Source organism: Sprattus sprattus (assembly GCF_963457725.1).
Source record: "Sprattus sprattus genome assembly, chromosome: 18".
NCBI lineage: Eukaryota > Metazoa > Chordata > Actinopteri > Clupeiformes > Clupeidae > Sprattus > Sprattus sprattus.
In genome coordinates this window covers 4,562,561-4,583,327 of record NC_137916.1, presented here as the reverse complement: position 1 = coordinate 4,583,327, position 20,767 = coordinate 4,562,561, and the positions used below count along the sequence as shown (strand labels likewise).

Genomic DNA, 20,767 nt, shown 5'->3' with positions numbered 1-20,767 from the left:
AGAGGAAGGGAGAGGCAGTTTGTTTGGTGATGGTAACAGACCCATCACCGTGGAAAAGCACCCCACCAAAAAAACAAATCTGTTCATGGACTGAGAAGGTGTCGTGTTTCTCTTTACCTGCCACAGTACTGCTAATGATACTGTGAGTGGATTAGCTTTTCGGTGTTTGTGTGAGTGGTTGTAAGCTTGCATGGGTGACATGTTCATTAAGGTTTTCAAAGTATTTCGATTAATAATAATAATAATAATTCATTTTATTTTTAACGCACTTTTCATTCACAGGAATCTCAGAGTGCCTACATATTAGAAACTAACTATAATAATACAATAAAATAAAAAATTGTTAACATAAGCATAACAGAAAAGATTTAACGCAAGGCCAGAAATGCCTTCCTGAATAAAAATGTTTTAAGTCCAGCTTTAAAGGAGTCCAGCGTCTGCGTTGCCCTTAGGTGGTCAGGGAGGCTGTTCCATAAGTGTGGCGCTGCCGAGCAAAAGGCCCGGTCGCCCACGGTGCGGAGCTTGGTTTTGGGGACGCAGAGGAGCGAGCTGTTTGAAGACCTGAGGGTGCAGGTGGAGGTTTGGGGAGTAATTAATTCTTGCAGGTAGGGAGGTGCATGTCCATGTATGCATGTATGGGTGATTATAAGGACTTTGTAGTCAATCCGGAAAGAGACAGGGAGCCAGTGTAGTGAGTGTAATATTGGTGTTATGTGCTCATATTTCCCGACCTTCATCAGAATCCTGGCAGCGCTGTTTTGGATGTATTGCAGCTTCTGGATGTTCTTGCCAGTGATCCCATAGAAAAGTGAATTACAATAGTCCAGTCTTGAGGAGATAAAGGCGTGGGCAAGCTTCTCTGCATCTGATAGGGTTTAAGTGGGGCGGAGTTTGGAGATGTTTCTTAGATGATAAAATGACGTTTTGCACAGGTGTTTTATATGATCATTAAAGTTCAGGTGAGAGTCAAACCTAACTCCGAGATTAGTGACTGTGTAGGAGAGGGGGATGACCTGGCTGTCGAAGGTGAGTTGAGTCAAGGAGGATGACTGAACCTGGTGTGGAGTGCCAACAAGAAGGGCTTCAGTTTTGCTACTATTAAATTATTAGAAGTACAATTATTCCCCTGAAGAGAAACCTTTGGTACTGAACACAACATGACGTCTCCATACTGAGGGGATCTACACAGAGCCTCAGTGGGATGAAAAGCTTCCGTTTCTCTAAAACTGATGTTGACTGGATCACATAGTACATGTCTAATAACCTTACTGACTATCTCCACTTCCCTGTGATGGCCTCACACACTTCACACTTCTGCTGCTGCCCGAGGCCCGCTCAAGAACAGCTACTTCCTTCTAGTTATCTGACCCCTTAGGGGCTGGTGCTAGCCTGCCTTTATCAGCTCTAACCACACACACACACACACACACACACACACAGACACAGACACACACACAAACACACACACACACACACACACACACACACACACAGACACAGACACAGACACAGACACAGACACAGACACGCGCTCGCACAGGCACAGGCTCACGCTCACTCACAGACACAGACACAGACACAGACACAGACACAGACACACACTAGGGCCTTATACATGTGCCACTGAGATCAGATCAGTTTATCGTATCGTATTCGCGTGTAGGTGTGAAGATTTTCAAGGGAAACGGCTCTTGTCGTTACCTGTATACATGTGCAAAATGTAAAGCGGTTACATTGCCTAGGGCATGCGCAAAGACCACGGAGATGTGCTCCCACCTGGTTTGTTTACTAACAACATCAACGTGGATCCGCATCTGGCACAGGCAGTGTAGTGGCTTAAAGTTCCCTTCTTTCTATCAGCATATAGTTCTTAATATTTTCTTTGAATAACCACTCTCGGATGGAAAGAAAACGAGTCTACGCGTGGATGTGTTTCAACAACGGTAGAAAACTGTGTTTGCTCCGTCTTTTACTGGACTCATAATTATATGACAGTGGTATTAGTTACAGTTGAGACACCCGAAATAACTTGCATGCGCAGCAATCCTGAGACGTGATTTTTAGTTTGCACATGAATACTAACGTCTTCTTTGATCCCAGGAAATTTGAGCACATAACCCATCTCCCTTACGGAGATATTGGCGAAAGTTAACCTACTTCATTGCAAACGTCTAGTTTTTCAAACGTGTCTAGTTTTTGTGCAGTAGTGAATAGAGTCTCAGTCTACTACACCATACATAGCATATCATGTTTGTAGAAAATGATTAAGGTGCAACAAATGCCAATAAGCATATTTCAATTAAATGATGCACATTGCAAGCAAAATGGTGCGGCTGGAGCACAGGGAGGGACAACGGTGACGCAGTTTGGATGTAGCGACAAACATTTATGTGCTGTAACAAACAGTGTTAACCAGTATGTGAGTAACGTGGCTTTTATTAAAACATAGCGTGTGTAATGTGTAGCTATTTCATTCCGTTTATTAACCTTTCCGGCTGTCTGTATTACTAGCCAGCAGCAGACGTAACGGAAAGGGAGCATTTTACTCCCCGGCATTCTCTCTACAAACTTCCATATAGACGCGGGATCAGCAGAGGAAAATCTACTTTCCTTTTGGGAGAAACCAGGCCAGTCGTTCCCACGACAACAGCACCTTGCAAAACGAATTATATGCGTTCCAGCAACAGGTGCTGCGAGTGAGCGCTCCTTCAGTGCAGCAGGGCGCGTTATAGAAGCCAGGCGAGAGCGCCTGAATCCTGACACTGTAGATGCTATTTTATTCCTGCATAGTGCTAAGACAAATTCTAAATAGAACGAAGGTTAGGCATATCAGCAGAGGTGTATTTTGGTTACATTAGGATGGCTACGTTTATAGCTTGCGTTTTGGGCGCACCACAATGCCAAGAAGTTTGTCGCGACTGTAATGGCATATTTCATTGTGGGGGTGATTGATAGTATAAGGCTTACGAGACACGGTGTTTTCCGATGTTTTACTGAGTCCTCTCTGTCTCTATCACACACACACACACACACACACACACACACACACACACACACACACACACTAACGGAAGCAAAAAAGGTTTAAATTAAGTGACATCCCTCAAATGTCGCGTCTCCCGCAAACCTGCAAACTATGAGTCAGCTGTCAGTATTGGAAGAAGCCTTAACGTCTCGAAGATGAAACTTCCTGGGTTATTTTGTTTCGTTAGGCTATTAGTTATATTTTAAAACAGCCAGTCATTGTAGCCTACCACTCATGGAATAAGGAATTTCAAAGAGATGATGGAGTGAACTTTCTAGCCTCCTGTCACCGTCTCCCCCCAGTCACGCACGGCCTCCCCCATGACACATTGGCCTGATTTGACACGCCCTTTTGTAAGACGAATTAACGTGGTAAACCACCTCTCTCGAAAGGCTCAGACGATCGGCGGAAAAACTAACGGTTTACATCTAGACCCCTTATACATGAGGCAATTGTAACACGCTCGCGAGTTTCTATCGTGGTAGGCGCAATGTAACAGCTTTACATTGACGCATGTATAAGGGGCTACTCACACTCTCACACACACAGTATCTTGTGAAATAACTCTATTTCTTGTGCAATCTCAGAGAACACAGGAGAGCAGCAGTAGGGGCTGTGGTCGACTGAAGCTGTGAAGTCAGTCAGTCAGTCAGACAGACAGACAGACAGACAGACAGACAGACAGACAGACAGACAGACACAGATGCAAAACGCCCGTGTCACTGTTCTTCTGAGACACTCTTCAAGGAGCAACGGCAAAATAAATATACAAGGAACAAAAAAAAAGTTTTTCAAACTCGGCAATGAAACTTTGTGTGTTCTTTTCCAAAGGCATTGAAGGAAGAGGAGAGAAAAGCTAAATGTCCAGGTTGTGACGCCTGGTTTAATCAGTCTTACTTTTTTTTCTCCTGAGAAGCGTCGGATTTGTGACATGACACTACTGTGTCTGCTGTCTGGCAACAACAAGGTGCCTTTCTCAGGGACGTACACATGCCTCCGGATTTATTGTCCAATTAATTAAGAGCCTGTTCAAGCAAACTTTCATGTTCAGTCACTGTGATGAATGATTTGCATGTATAATGAGTCTCTGCATCTCCTTGTCACTTCAGATATTTACAGCTTCCATTGGTGTGACACACACATCTGCCATCAAGTCTAAAAAAGAACGCACATATGTATATATATATTTTTAAAGAAAGCAAGAGCGCCCAGTCAGTGGTCTCCAGAGTGAAAGGGACGTACTGTGATAAGGGAGGTTAGAATCAGCTATGGGCAAACCACATAAAGAAATGCCTTCTTAAAGTGGTGCACAGCCTACAATCTTATCATATCTGAAATGTTAACGTACTTAGAGCTCTTCCTTCAAATAAGGAGGCATATAAATAGGCATATGTGGGTGCATCTATTATGAAAGTCCAAGATGACTGGAGACTGAGTCATTATTCTTATTTTTCAGTGGGCTTCAGTTTTCGGGATGTTTGTCAGAGTAGCGTTTTTAAAATAACTTGATGCATTTTAATGTGTCATGTCTGAATGTTTGCAAGAATCAGTTCCCAAGAACAGAGGCCCGATCTGAGCATTGCTACAGTTCTTGTTGCCTTAAGGAAAGAAAGAAAGAAAGAAAAAAACACACATCTGGCTGGCAATTCAAAGAGAACGCCCCATTAGAGAGGAAAAGGTCTCAGAAGTCCGTGTTTGCCCAATCCCTTCAAAAGCCACTCTGTTCTGCTTTTAGCGCAGTCCAACAATTAGACAGAGCTGGCTAAGCTGGAGGCTGAGGGAAGAACTTGTCCCGAGGGAACAGCGTGTCTGTGAAGCCCAGCACTGCGTCGTTATGTTCCAGCACGCCGTCCATCTTCAGTGAGGCCGGGGACCTCACAAGCACCCACAGAGGACCTTGAGAGAGACCCGCGATCACAGCGCTCGGACACAAACAGCCCCCAGAGGACTTCCTATGGACGGAAAATGTCCTCTTTAAGGCTCACACTGTCTGTCTGTACTGTACTTCACTACCCATAAATGATGCAAGCAGCAGTTATTAACTCTGGTGAGTTCTGAGTCCAACAACAAATGTCTTCCAGTATTGTGGTTTTGCGAACATGTTTAAAATGTTACCCATGGATCAATTTTAAATACGTCCCATGAGAAAACAATAATACCATCTAAAAATAAAAAATAAAACGTGTTTAATAAACTCTTTGGGACCGATGTAGACTGGACCCATTAGTATGAAACCAGTGCTAAATGAATGGCATTGAATGAAACAAAATGAGAGGTGCAATACTGCAGGGTAAAAAGTTCACGGATGTGATTCACCAATTCTAGGAAGTATTAGTGGGGCGCAACAGCTCCTACAGAATTCCCAAACCACGACAACTGAAAAACACATTTCACGGCAAATTGAAGGCCAGCATTCTTATCAGTTTAGTCAGTAGCTCAGATACGTAAGGCGTTGTGCGTGAGTCTGCGGCTGATGAATCTTCCCAAGGCTTAAGGTTCATATGGTTAACATCGACAGAATATGCTGTCATTTCCCCAAAGGCTTTGGGCTAGAGGAAGTGAGGTCACGCTCAGATCCCAGGCACACCTGTCAGCTTTCAGCCCTGGGGCTCCTCAGGGTTCTCTCCTCGGCCCAGAGTTTGTTTGAGATGTGTCTAGCATCTGAGCTGGGGCCGGAGCACTGTTGGGAGAAGGAGGTCTGGGGGAAACATGAGAGCGTGGAAGGCCCCTCTCGACATAAACAGCCTCAGCAGACACAGGATCAACCCCAATCTATCCCTGGAGCATTTCGACAGGCCTTCAGACTGCAAAGAATAATACTGTGCTAATTCAAATAAGTGGAATTGAGCTATGGTCAGCACACACGCACGCACACGCACACGCACACGCACACGCACACGCACACGCACACGCACACGCACACGCACACACACACACACACACACACACACACACACACACACACACACACACACACACACACACACACACACACACACACACACACACACACACAAACACACCAGGAACAAACTGGCCATCAAAACCTCTCTCACAGCCTACCACACTTGCAAAGATCTCAAACTGTTGGTCCAGACCAGAGTCCAGAGGCAGTGACATGATGTGCTAAACTACTTCTGCAGTAGAGCTAATCCAGAGGTGATGTAAACAAACAGTTGGGGAAATAATGTTACCACACCCAGAGGTAAACTGTACAGCCCGGAGTGTGAAGATCACTAAGATCTGGGACACTGCACGACAGTGTAAGGTCTGGGATACTGCACCACAGCATAAGGTCTGGGACACTGCACCACAGCATAAGGTCTGGGACACTGCACCACAGCATAAGGTCTGGGACACTGCACCACAGCATAAGGTCTGGGACACTGCACAACAGCGTAAGGTCTGGGACACTGCACCACAGCATAAGGTCTGGGACACTGCACAACAGCGTAAGGTCTGGGACACTGCACGGCAGCATAAGGTCTGGGACACTGCCGACAGTGTAAGGTCTGGGACACTGCACCATAGCATGAGGTTTGGGACACTACACGACAGCATGAGGTCTGGGACACTGCACGACAATGGATCTTCATAATGTTACGTACCAGGCTACTCTCCAAGCTTGTTAAACCTAAGATGTACTGAAAAGGACAAAAACTAGGCCACAGGTGATTAGCGGGATTAAAACAAAAGAGAAAACTAACACAACCCCCTCTTTCTGTGGAGCCAAGCTAACCCATCTCCCTCTGGGTTTATCAGGACCATACCTCAGACAGTCTCTACGGCATCATCACACCCCCGCCCCCCCCCCCCCCCCCCCCCCGACACACACACACACACACACACACACAGGTTCCCCATCATTTCAATAAAAGGGCTAGCCCCACACCACTGAGCTGCACATGTAGGTGTCAGTACTGCCAGTACTGTAAGTGACAGTACTTAACCAAACCAAATAAGAAATAAATTAAAATTAGGTTTTTGCAATTTATCTGTTAGTAACCGTTGTACCTGCTGTAATTGACATTGGTATTGACCACATCTGGGCACTCTTTATGGCAATGCTTCAGGAAATAGGGAACCATTCATGACTAACATCTGATCACCTAGCCTTGGTATGGACACCTTAGACACGTGTATCTACTAGGGGCGTGCGATATGGCCAAAATCACGGTATGTGTCATTATAAATAACGGTGAAGGTATCATGGTTTATTAAACGGCTCTTCAGAATGTTCTAAAAAGTTCAGTTGATTTGAATGGGCCACCCCAACGTTTGCAGGTCTGTAATTTCTTTATATTCACCGTTGCGAAAAAGTAATGACCGCTGTCATTGGCAACGGGTTTTATGCTTCTAATTCACATCTTTCATATCATTCCGCAAGTAGTCAGGTCTTTTAACGTAACGAAAAGTCATTGTAACTTTAAGTCAGGAAGTAATCGGTTGCTACACAACACCTGAAACGGAAATCACAAAATGGAAATCACAAAATGGCAACAAAACCTTTAAAGAGGTATTTTGGAGAAATGTCTTCTATCGTTTGTGTACAATGTATAGTTCGGCGGCAACATGCAAATACTGTGTGACAAATATTTCAAAATAAGAGTCTCCCGTGGTTGAAAAGGTATGGCCAAATCTCTTCCGGTAAACACATTTCTACCATTGCACGGTATACCGTCATATCGCCCAACTCTAGTATCAACCAAAGAAATCTGAAAAACATGAAACAGAATCATGGCATGGCCTCCTTTCCCATCCATAAGTTCATCCAATGACAGTTTATGAGGGGCCTTCATACACACAAATTCAATTGTTGGAAGCTACAAAAAAAAGGAGAGCAGAAGAGAGACAAACTGTTAAGAGGCTAAATGAGAGAGAAAGTTGGCATTCCAGATTGTCTTGGCGAACACAATGGGCAAAGAGAAAGAATAAAATGTACAACAGTCACGCTGAAGCGAAATAATTCTGTCTTTAGATGGACGAGAGGAAACAGTACCGAGTACTTCTTCTCCCACCCCAAGCCCCACCAACCCTCACGAGCAGTTTAAGGAGCCAAGTCACGCACCATTTCCCCTCATGAAAGCAGCGCTACTTCAGTCTATTCAGGGACCAGGGAGAGGGGAGAGAGAGGTTGGAGATGGGGGGTGTGGGGTGGTATTTCTCGGGCTGATTTCAAAGTATAAATGGATGTGGAGGGGGCTTCCACGCAATCACTCTCCTCTCCAGGGCACACTGGTGCTCTGTCTGAAGAACAGCTCGAAGGGGCGACCCCCTCCAAATGGGCTCTTGAACGTCACCACCCACTTTTGCCTCTGAAGAAGTGACAAGAGCAGGACGAGGACGAGGCAACAACGTCTCTCCAACCTGCTTCCAGCCACAAGCATTGAGACGATGCTCAAATGGACAGAGGACGGAAACAATTCACTCGGGACAAGGTCTATTACCTTCTCTTCCAAATTCCAGGAATTTCAAGCTTTGTTGAGAGACACCCTGATGAGGGCGAATTAGTCTCAATGACTGTAGACATTGTATTTACCAACTCTGTCAGCAGAAGCTGCACGAATAATACAAATACTCTGAAATAAGCTGACACCTTATGTGGCATCATCGAGTTTCTCTGACGCGATACCGACTTGTCTGCCCGACTTGACAGGACACAACTGAGTTTGTGGCACAGCAAACCATAGCCACTCTCTGCAGGTCAAAGAGCTGTGGACCTCTTTCAGAGTGGCTCTTAGTGACTCCCCAAAGGGAAGCGAGAGGCCGACGGTTATTAAAGGCGGGTCAGACTCAGTTTTATATTTAACAGTACAAGAGGGGGTGGGGGTGACATCAAAGGGAGCCATGGAGCCCATGAATGGGATTTTCAGCTTAAGCCCACATACGGAAAAGCATTGCGATGACTGTTCTTATTCTCTTTCTTTCTTTCTCTCTTTCTCTCTTTCTCTTTCCATTTCTCTTCCATCCAGAAGTGCCCTTTGGGATTGGAGTGTTTTTTTTCCCCAAAGCCTAAAAATAAATATCTAAAAGAGGAGGGGAAAAAAAAGAATGCGATGCTGTGATTGGGACCTTTGAACTCGCCAGAACACAGCTCTTTTTTCATCTATGTGTTTACAGTGGAGAAGAGATAGATGACAGAGGGATCTTGAATTGGCACTAATAAAAACACTGTCTCTGTCCGTGTCAAATCACATGTAGATTACAAAAACAGACTATTAGTCACGTTTGGAAAAAGCATAATTGTTAATGATCAGTACTTGGGACAATCCATACTTGTTTTGATTCGTTTTCTTATGAATGGATGTAAATTATGGAGTTAAAAACAAAGACACAGACATCGTACACAGAGTAGGAGAACAGGGAAGAGAGAGAAAGAGTGAAGATAAGGCAAAAACTCTCCTGTTCTCTCATCTTCCTCAGTTCATGAGGCAGATGGGAGAGCCTTGTCACTTACCGGAGACAGGGGGATGGGTTTCTCACGCAGGTACCTTGGGTTTTCAATCTGTTAAAAAAAAAAAAGATGCAGATGAATAAAACAATGCAAACAAGGTCCCTTGTTCCACTCCTCCTCCTCCTCACTTGGCACAAGCCCCCATCAGTCCCCCCACAACCACCCCCACCCCGTCAACGTCAACAGCACGCCAACCTCCAGTCTGTTTGTCATAAACAATGTAAGGGGAACATCAAACGCTCCCTGCTTAAAACGGGAACTCTGTTCCTAAACTCCTGGAGTTGTTTACAGAGAGGAAGACTACCTCAGGCCACTTCAAGGCATTGTGTGTGCAGCCAAGCCATTTCCCTTCTCTTCTCTTTTTCTTTCTTCCTACTTCATTTCTCCTAAGCCCTTGCTCTCTCTCCCTTTCTCTCTCTCTCTCCCTCTCTTTTTTCTGGAGTTTGCTTTTTATCAACAAAACCCATAATCTGTAAGCAATCCAGTGCGTTTGTCGGCTAAGCAGGACAAATGTATACAGCGGCTTACTTCAAACAGCCAGAGGTCTGTCCCCTTTGATTACATTGGGGTTAAAAAAAGGACTTGAAAGAAGAGGTGTGTAAACTGTCTTTTAATTTGGTGGACTACATGGTCACGCTGGACAGATATATGTGGAAAATCCTTTTACTAAAGACATGGATTAGCAATAAAAGCCTGATGCCTTCATTTTTACCATATAAACAAATACAACTTGTGGGGGGTTAAAATGGCATCAGTCAGTCTATCCTTTAGTTAACCAGTACAACACTATTTCTTTAAATCGACAACCTCTTAGGTCTCCTGCTGGAAAACCACCCTTGTGTTGATGTGACCCCCCCGTCCCCCCCCATCCCCTCCTGTCTCCCCTGTCGTCATCTTCAGGGCACTCTGTGGGAGAGAGTCCCAGCCGCTGCTTCCTTGCACAGGGCACCCCTCCGCAGGCTCAGTCCACACGCCATGTGTGTGCTGTATGTGTTGTGGTCTGGTGGCGGTGGAGGGTGGATGGTGGAGTTCTCAGGGGGGCACATTCGCAGACGTGGACACACCCGGCTCTTGGCCACAGCGCCACTTGTGGCAACAAAGAAGGGTCAGCTTTCTCCTGCATTGTGCCACCCTGTGAGTTTGGTCTTCTGGCAAAGGTGGGAGACTTTAACAGTCTGCCAGGCCACACCTCACCCATGTCATTCACCTTACCATGGCTAGAACATCAAGCATACAGACAGCACCATAGAACAAATGGGTCTGTCTGTGTCTTTGTGTGGAGTAATGGGTTCTGTTCATCTGGATGGATGTTAAAACCCAAATTGAAGCACAACACAAACTATGGATAACAAACCAACTGGGATAATCCTGTGGACCCTTGATGTCCGAATGCACATGATCCTGAGGGTGGGCATGGTCACCTGTTCAAACTGAAGATGGTGGGCATGGTCACTACCTCAAACTGAAGATGGTGGGCATGGTCACCCGTCCTCAAACTAAAGATGGTGGGCATGGTCACTACATCAAACTGAAGATGGTGGGCATGGTCATCCGTCCTCAAACTAAAGATGGTGGGCATGGTCACTAGCTCAAACTGAAGATGGTGGGCATGGTCACCCGTCCTCAAACTGAAGATGGTGCGCATGGTCACCTGCTCAAACTGAAGATGGTGGGCATGGTCACCCGTCCTCAAACTGAAGATGGTGGGCATGGTCACTTACCTCAAACTGAAGATGGTGGGCATGGTCACCCATCCTCAATAGGGGTGGGTATTGCCAAAGAAGTCACGATTCGATTCGTATCACGATTCACATGCCACGATGCGATTCTATCACGATGCATCGCGATACTTGAATTATTGCGATGCATTGCGATGCATTGCGAATTTTCACTGAACACTGTTAGAAAAAAATGAAGCCATTACCAGTGGCTGACTGGCTGTGTATGATCTGGATAGTGTGTTGCAGTGTGCAGTATCGCGCGGCCGGAAATGCTTGATGTTCGCCAACCATTCATGCAATTAAAAAAAAAAAAAAAAAAAAAAAAAATTTTTTTTTTAATTAATAATCGATACTTGGCGTCAACAATCGATGCAGTAGATCGTGAAAATTAGAATCGCGATGCATCGTCATGACGATTATTTGGCACACCCCTAATCCTCAAACTGAAGATGGTGGGCATGGTCACTTCATCAAACTGAAGATGGTGCGCATGGTCACCTGCTCAAACTGAAGATGGTGCGCATGGTCACCTGCTCAAACTGAAGATGGTGGGCATGGTCACTTCATCAAACTGAAGATGGTGGGCATGGTCACTTCATCAAACTGAAGATGGTGGGCATGGTCACTTCATCAAACTGAAGATGGTGCGCATGGTCACCTGCTCAAACTGAAGATGGTGCGCATGGTCACCTGCTCAAACTGAAGATGGTGTGCATGGTCACTTCATCAAACTGAAGATGGTGGGCATGGTCACCTGCTCAAACTAAAGATGGTGGGCATGGTCACTTCATCAAACTGAAGATGGTGCGCATGGTCACTTCATCAAACTGAAGATGGTGCGCATGGTCACTTCATCAAACTGAAGATGGTGCGCATGGTCACCTGCTCAAACTGAAGATGGTGGGCATGGTCACTTCATCAAACTGAAGATGGTGCGCATGGTCACCTGCTCAAACTGAAGATGGTGCGCATGGTCACCTGCTCAAACTGAAGATGGTGGGCATGGTCACCCATCCTCAAACTGAAGATGGTGGGGAGAGGATGGGAACTGAGACCATGCCAGTCTCATTTACACAGATGTTGTCACAGTCTTTAACTTTACAGAAGAGCTACTGACTTACACATGTACACAGGAAGGCTAGAAGCCAGACCATGCTCAAAAGAATTAAAGGTCTGTGTTAAGTAATGGATTATAAGTCTGGAAGTCCTCTGTTGAAAAGAATCTGGAGACATACTGGCTTGCCCGTCAGTAGGGGTTGTGTTAAATCAGCAGAATTGAAAATCAATCAGCTCCGTAGGGCTGTTCTGTATCAGTGTATCAGACCTTCTGTATCAGCAGAAAGGTAAGGTGTTTTTTTCAAAGTAGCCATTTTCAAATTACTTTTTGCCAATCATTTGCATGAACAATATCACTAACATCAGAGTAATGTGGTCAAACATCTCCATAGCCAACAGGATCCATTGGAATAGGCGCTAAACATCACCTTACTAGGCTCTGCAGGCACTGATTTATTATCTTGCTGAGACAAAGCAAAAATGCTTAACCCAAACAAATACAGGCCCGGGCGAGAAAATTAGTGAAAGAGAGTGTGTAATAGAGGGATAGAGAGAGAGAGGGGGAGAGAGAGAAGTGGACGAAACATTGATCATATTGTTTCCATTTGACTTGGTCCTGTGGAACCAGAGCCCTCGAAGAGGAGAGGAGCAGAAAAAGGAGTTGGTTTCCAAGACGGTGCACTTTGACCCAAAGGAGCGGAATGGTTTCCATATAAAAAATATGCGCCTCGGGGTGAGAGCACTGTCATCCAGAAGCTCTCTCACAGAGCCCTGGCTGTCTGTCTCCCAGTGCCCCACAGACAGAGGGGGCAGGGGGGTAGAACAGAAACAAGATGTGGGGGTAATGCCAGGATGCCCCAGCTTACTCTAATCAGAGAGGTGACGGGGAGCATGGGGAGGTGCAGACCCTCATCTCTCTGTGCAGACCGAGCGGCTGAGTATCCCAGAGAAAAGAGCGAGAGAGAGAGAGAGAGAGAGAGAGAGAGAGAGAGAGAGGAGAGATGGAGGGAGAAAGAGAGAGGGCACAAGAATGGAAAGATAAGAAGGGGAAGAGAGAGAAAAAGAGAGGTAGTTCAATATGGCTCTAGGTCTTCTAGGTTTCCCAGTAAAGTCCCAAGTAGGGATCAGCTTTTAGTAAGATGGTGTTGATGGTGTTTAGATGACCTTCTTAGACTCTACTACAGAGATCAGAGACCCAGCCCTGAGGTAATGACGCTACCACAGACCGCAGGAACTTTTGGATTGCTGGCTGCTATGATGTCAAACAAGTCAATGATTACCAGCAGCAGTCAACCATCTCTTTGATATCACTGCTCTTTCCTGTCTCAGTTCAACAGGGCATTTGTCATTTTTCACTCACTTCTGTAATACACTAAAATTCAAATGTAGTTCCTCAGCCCTAGTTCTGTCCAGCGAGACGCAGTGTTTACCATAGCTTGTGTAGCACACAGGCTCTCGAGGTAGGGCATCACTAATGAGATTAAGCCTAGGTAGATAAAGCATACAGTACATGGGCACTGCTAGCCCCAAATGTTAGCCCTAAAGTGTGTTGGCACATGCAGTTAAGGCAGGAAGAGGGAACATTACCCCGAGGTTCCAGCTGTTCAGACGCACCTCCAGGTCACTGTCGTCAGGGGAGAGAGCCGTTCGGCCCAGCCCGTTCACCTGCAGGGCAGAAGATCAGCTCATGGTCAGAGGCTAGCAGGCAGCAGCTCTTGGTCAGAGGCTAGCAGGCAACAACTCATGGTCAGAAATGTACGACAGGCTTTCTGGTCAGACTGTCACTTCTACAATTCTGCAGTAAAAAGAACAACATTATAAACATTCAAGGCTATAGTAAATGGATATTCAACTTTAGGAGGAATTTATGGAATACATTTGAACCTTTCTATGTAGCACTTCTGTCCGTTGGAAATGCTTCAAAAGGAGTTTATTTCTGTTTGAATTAGTATTTTATGCATTTCCACATCTGGTTTGTCTCTTTGACTTTAGCTGCTGCATTTCTTCAGAGCTGCATATGTGCAACCACACCACTACATAGAGGGACACTTGCACATGCACTCACAGACATACCTGCGCACACACACACATACACAGACACAGAGGCATGCACGTGCCGACACACACACACACACACACACACACACACACACACACACACACACACACACACACACACACTCTTGTGCAAGAGGCCCCTCTCTCTCCACGTGCTGTGTGCCAGATGTTTGGCTGTTCCACACCATTTCCGCCTGCCTCTTTTTCATGCAGTGAATTCCACAGGAGTGTCACATGCTCCGCTCTTTGTTGTTGTTCTCCTGGCTTTGCCGTCTTTTGTTGCAGGGCCTCCCAGCCCCAGACGGAGATCACAAGAACGCTTCCTACGCGGCTTCTGATGGGGTTGATCTCTCGGCTTCACAGTTTGGTAAAGCACACTGAGTACGATAAATGTCTCACAGGCCAAAACCATCTTAAGTAACCATAGAACTACAAACGTATTGACAGCGCTGGCCAAGAAGAGGAGACAGCCAACGGAATGGGATGTGAGCAGGCCATCTTCACGTTATGGAGATGAATAATCCTCGCTAGCCTTTCACTATCAGTACAAGTGTGATAGCCCACGCTAGCCTTTCACTATCAGTACAAATGTCATAGCCCACGCTAGCCATCAGTATCAGTACAAATGTGGTGAATACCTTCATGCACAGTCAAAGGTAGTCCATCTTTACCGGGCATAACTACAGAGTATAATGTAAAGACATACTTGTAAATGCATATTTAATGTAGATGTAAATGCATATTTAAGTGAAGCAACAAACTCATCAGCTAGGTGCGACACTGCCATGTGTCTCTGGGCCTTCTGAACACTGCTGCGGTATAGAGGTGGGGTGTGAACATGACTGATGCACCATGGGGGAGGGGGGGGGAGGTCTCTGTTCTCACCGTGCTGTCCTCTCGACCCGTGTGCTTCAGAGGGCTGGAGGCCAGCGGCCTGGAAGGAGACTTGTCGTATCCCAGCGTCCTTCTGTCGAGGGGAACACCAAGCCGTCAGAAATGTCAGGAATCCCCTTTCAGGTGGCCCACACAATGGTGGCTGGCAGATAAGATACTCAGCTTTCTTTTTTTCTTTTCCAAAACACTGACATACATTTTTGAAAGCTCCCACATCAAAGGGAACACCGACACAAACAAAGACCTCAAGGTTCCAGCATCATTCCCCCTGGCTTGCTTTAAGGTATGTCGTCTGGGTATTTGATAGATTGCATAACTTGCTCTGCACAAATAGAGGACTTTTAACCCTTTGTGTCTTTCACAGCCAGAGCTTTGATGTTGTTTGGCACTTCTCAGCTAACTTCTATGGTCTATGGTCTCTGACACACACACACACACACACACACACACACACACACACACACACACACACACACACACACACACACACACACACACACACACACACACACACACACACACACACACACACACACACATCTATAGTTGCAACAGGACGTTGCTTTGGGTTGTGACTGCTGAAGCACGGTGATGTACAGGCTTTTAGCTAGCCATGCGTCCCTGCGTCTTTCGGACGCACTGTTCTAAAATAATAAAAAATTGGACGCACTACTTTAAGGCAGACGCCCTACAGACGCCCTGAGTTTTTAATCCCCTGTTTTTCCAGTAACTTCGCTTAATGAATGCGATCAAAACTCGCCGAGTCCGGTTACCGCCGCCATATTTATCTACCGATGACAGCTCGGCAAATCTCGCTATCTGACATCTCGCAAATCGCGAGACTCGCACAGTATTGGTCGATTTTCCGTGACGCGACATGACTGTAAACCGTAGTAGACTTCATTCATGACATTCCTCATCATCATCATTCATCATTCATCAGTCATCATTATTGATCATCGAACATCATCACTGAATATGTCTATGAAAATGAAGAAAAGTGAAGGGAAACAGACAGCGATATCAAGCTTCTTCTTGAAGAGTAATCAGGTAAGGAGTTTTGTTGTATGAATTTTCAAAGAAGTAAAAAGTTATAAAGCATAAACACATAGCTAATATGTGCATATTAGCTAGGGTGACCAGATGACCTCCTTTACTCTGACATGTCCTCTTTTACATGGACATGTGCTCTTTACGAGACTTAAAAATGCGTCCGGCAGGGATTCCAAAGTTGTCCGGGATTTGATATTTGATATTTGTGTTTCTCTGGGTCTTTCACACAGAAGCGGCACTAGGGGGTGCTACAGCTCCCCCTGGATTAGCCATAGCACCCCCAAGAAAATAATGGGTTATTTATTATTGTTATTTCATTTCATTCTGCGTTCTTAATTTAATTGATTGTGTGAAAGTAATATTTCAATCACAAAAGAAAGTACTAACTGATTGAAATAAACAGATAGTTCACGTAGCACGACTAGGGATGAGAACCGATAAGATTTGAACGATTCCGGTTCCTTATCGATTCCTGCTTATCGAACCGATTCCTTATCGATTCTCTTATCGATTCTTATAATTTGGTAAGGGGCGAAAAAAGAGCACAAACGGGTTTTTTACATTAATGTTCTTTTATATAAATTTCTAGAATGTTTACATACACATTTAAATAAAACTTACATAACTTAAATAAAATGTGTTCTGTTTAATATAAACGTTCATACAAATAACAATGCTCCTTCCTTACAGAAGACGTACTAACTGCAGCCTGTAACGATGATAGACTAGCAGCCTCTGAGCCCGTCTGATTTAGAACGTCATCATCAGCTTAATTGGATGGAAATGGAGATTATTTATAGAGCGAACGCTGGTTTGCACAAAGAAAAAAATGGCACTAACAAAATCGCTGCATTTTCTGATCTGACATACAGCCCTTGTTATTGAGGTAAAGGACTGTATATTTTCTTGTAGGTTGCTTGGTTGTATTGCTAATAGCGAACTATTATGCTAAACGCTTCTAATAGCAATGTAGAGTCCACTACAAACACAATAACGTACTGAAACATAATTACTTGTATCATGTGCAAACTAGGCACTCAGTATATTTAACACTTAGCTATTGCTGCCACTGAATTGGCTACGAGAAACGTATCCATATCGAACTGTCAAACTGAGGGAGCTGCACGCATTGCTTGCTTATTAACGGAGTCTTTTGTACAGCCTAAACCCTACCCTAGGACCAACAGAGGGGAGGCAAGCACTGCCCCTGCCTCTAGCCAACGGTTGAAAATAGAAGATTATACCGTTAAGCTAGCCTAGTTATGTAAGTTATAATATATGACAATGTCCAACATCGCCCATTCTGTTAAGCAATTCAATGCTAAGTTTAGTTATGGTTAACACGAAAACGCTGATAACACTGATAAACACTGATAAACGCTGATAACACACGAGTAACACCGTTATGACTTATGATAAAACATTTTGAGGAGTTTACCTTGGCAAGTAAGGGATGAGGCGCCGACGTTAGTTGAGCTGCTGCTGGCATCGAAAACATGACATTCTTGTAATTTTATACCATGTGTGCTCAAGTGCTTATTCATGGTAGATGTACTTCCTCCCTTTGAGGAAATACATTTTTTACAGAGGTTACAAGTGACCGTGTTCGCATCCGTTCGGGTGAAATAAAGCCACACTTTAGATCGCTTCTGTCGAGTTGCCATTTCTGCTGCGTTCTGACTTTATAAGAGTTTGCGCATGCGCAAACGGCACAGAGACCCGTTAACAGACCCGGTTATGAATTTGGCTAACGATTCCAAAGATTCGGCTCATTGGGAACCGGTTCTAAACAAGACCCGGTTCTCGGTTCCCATCCCTAAGCACGACACAGACACGTCTAATGAGTGAACGTTAACGTCAGTGTTGCCAGGTTTTCCCGCTGACTACTTTCTCGCGGGTTACATTAGAATTGTTGCCGCGGGTCTTATGAGTGAAAAAAATTATTTTGTTGTTCAACAGAAATATATACATATACAAGATGAACATGGCAGTTCTGGCTTGAATTTCTTCTGTGTTTGTATGATTTTCAGATTGTGTGGTACACTGATGAACATCATATGTGACAATTAAGCTATATTGCAATATATATGGGAATGCCCCCGTACCCCCCTACAATAATGCGCGCGCTCGACCGCATTGTCAATTACAAAATGGACCCCCCCAAAAAAAATCCTAGCTAAAAGCCTGGTGATGTATGTCTCCTCTAATCAAGTGGGCCGCTTGATTCTGTCAAACTCCAAACTGTGTCAGGCCTGCCAGTGCTAAAGGCTGCTTACTTTCTTGGCCAAGTTCACTCAGCGTGTTCAGTCTCACTAATTAAGGGACACAACTTCTCCCTGTTCCCTGCGCTTTGAAATACAAGTTAATCCCACGTCTGACAGCCACAGTGCGGCCAGGCACCGATGAGAACTTGACACTAATACTCTTTTGACATCTCCGCGGCGGCTCTTCCCGACAGGCATGGCTAATTTGTTTTCAGCGACTAATTAGGGAATGTGTTCTAGAGCTAATTACGTATGCTTAACGCTAATTTGGCCAAATTCAAATAATCCTCAGCAGGGGGAAACGTGTGCGCCGGGAGGGAGATGTGACGTAACATGACGAGTGGGCGAGGAGACCACCTCAGGATAGAGTAGGGGAGGGGGCTGGAACTCTACACCACACAACCACTCTTCAGTCTGCAGAGGGCGCTGAAATCAGGCACCTACAGCCTATCCTTACACCTATTAGTGACTGTTAGACTATTAGTGTTGGTTAGAGGATTTAATGTGCAAGCTCAAATATGAGATCAGCCATCAATGAGACTGTTGGAAAAATGTGGAGAGGAGGAGAATTTTTTGTATTTATTTTTGTTGTTGCTGGTGGTGGTGGTGGTAATATGCACTCCACCCAGAAAGGTGGTGAGGCAGCAGAGATCACTCCAGGCTAGGTGACAAACACACAGAGATCACTCCAGGTTAGGTGACAAACAAACACAGAGATCACTCCAGGCTAGGTGACAAACACACACAGAGATCACTCCAGGTTAGGTGACAAACACACAGAGATCCTTCTAGGTTAGGTGACAAACACACAGAAATCACTCCAGGTTAGGTGACAAACACACAGAGGTAGCGGGGCACAGAGAACACTCCAGGTTAGGGGATAAACACACAGAGATTACTCCAGGTTAGGTGACAAACACACAGAGGTAGTAAGGCAGCAGAGAGCACTCGAGGCTAGGGGATAAACACAGGACTGCTGCTCTACCAGACACTTCAAAGCGCCCACCAGCCTTGAAATGAAAGCCTCCCAATTGCTTGAACAAAAGGCAGCGCAGGCCTGGGTCATTTGACTGCAGCACACGTTCAGTATATTATGTTTCGAAGCTACCTCATTTCAGGAAGAGTGCAAAACAGCCAAAACCCCCACACCTGCACCCAAACCACTTTGACCTGCCAAATTCCCATACCAGCACCTGAGGCCTTGGCACTGCCAATTCCCCATACCTGCTTGACTTGAACCGTAAGGTTAGGCTTCTTGGATTTCACCCATCCTTCACCAACAGCACAAATGAAGTGTCTATGTTGCAGATATTCAAGAAGCAAGGGGAGTTATGCATCCAATATCTAGACTGTCAAAAAGCAGTCTCTCCTTCTCCGTCTCTTCTCTGTTCAGAAGCACAGTGTCCGGTTCACATAGGCCACTACTTCCTAAGTAATATCCATTTTCTTTTATGGAAAAGAACTGTGACTGAGCGTTTTGTTGTCTTACTTAAATACTTAGGCGCGCACTCTAAACACATCATCATCGATCAATACCGCAACCGCGTGATCGACGCAAGCTGTTCTCTCTACCTCCTTCTCCGTGGCCAAAGCTAACAAAATACCTGTCAGACACAATAAGGGCTTGTCCTTCAGAGGCGAAGCGGTACCTGGGAGACTGCACGTAGCCTGCTTTTCAACATGAGCTCTGCAAGAAGATGCACACACACACACACACACACACACACACACACACACACACACACGTTAATCACTATTGATATTGGATGAGTGTCTACTCTGTGGGTGAAAATAAAGGTTTGATGAAGACAGGGTCCAAGATTGCAGGAAAGAACACACAAACGCTTCTAAACACACAACAGCAAACTATGAGAAGAACTCCATCTGGTGGTCATATTTAGAACTCCCCTAACAGAGGGGCCAGACAAAAATGAATACCTTTAAGCAGGGCATCTCCTCTCGAATAAAATGAACAGTGGTATTTAGAATAGAAGTGGTTTTTAGAAAAATCAAATATCATTCTTTGATAGTATGCAAGCAACGTTTGAGTCTACTTCTCATTCACGCAAAAAAAAAGCTCCAAAATGGCCTTTTCCGGTGCACTTCAGCCTAGGCTTGCAATTCCACAAATTCCACTCATTTGGCTGTGCTGAGTATCAAATAGCATCAAGGTGGTCCGCACTGTGGCGCACAGAGAGAGAGAGACACCCCCTAGTGTTTCACACCACGACAGGCCAGGAGA

The 20,767-nt window shown here is 45.2% G+C and overlaps 1 protein-coding gene across 1 annotated transcript in view; it reads right to left on the bottom strand.

Moving 5' to 3' along the window:
* The window catches only part of cep112 (centrosomal protein 112), a gene marked incomplete at its 3' end in the record, with an annotated part of 140,830 nt that overhangs the window by 112,084 nt on the left and 7,979 nt on the right, over positions 1–20,767 (bottom strand). The window contains exons 5-7 of the mRNA XM_080856433.1: positions 15,200–15,281; positions 13,844–13,921; positions 9,483–9,530 (exon numbers count right to left, since the gene is read on the bottom strand). Coding sequence (XP_080712559.1) covers positions 9,483–9,530; positions 13,844–13,921; positions 15,200–15,281 — 208 coding nt within the window. The remainder of the gene's footprint in view (positions 1–9,482; positions 9,531–13,843; positions 13,922–15,199; positions 15,282–20,767) is intronic.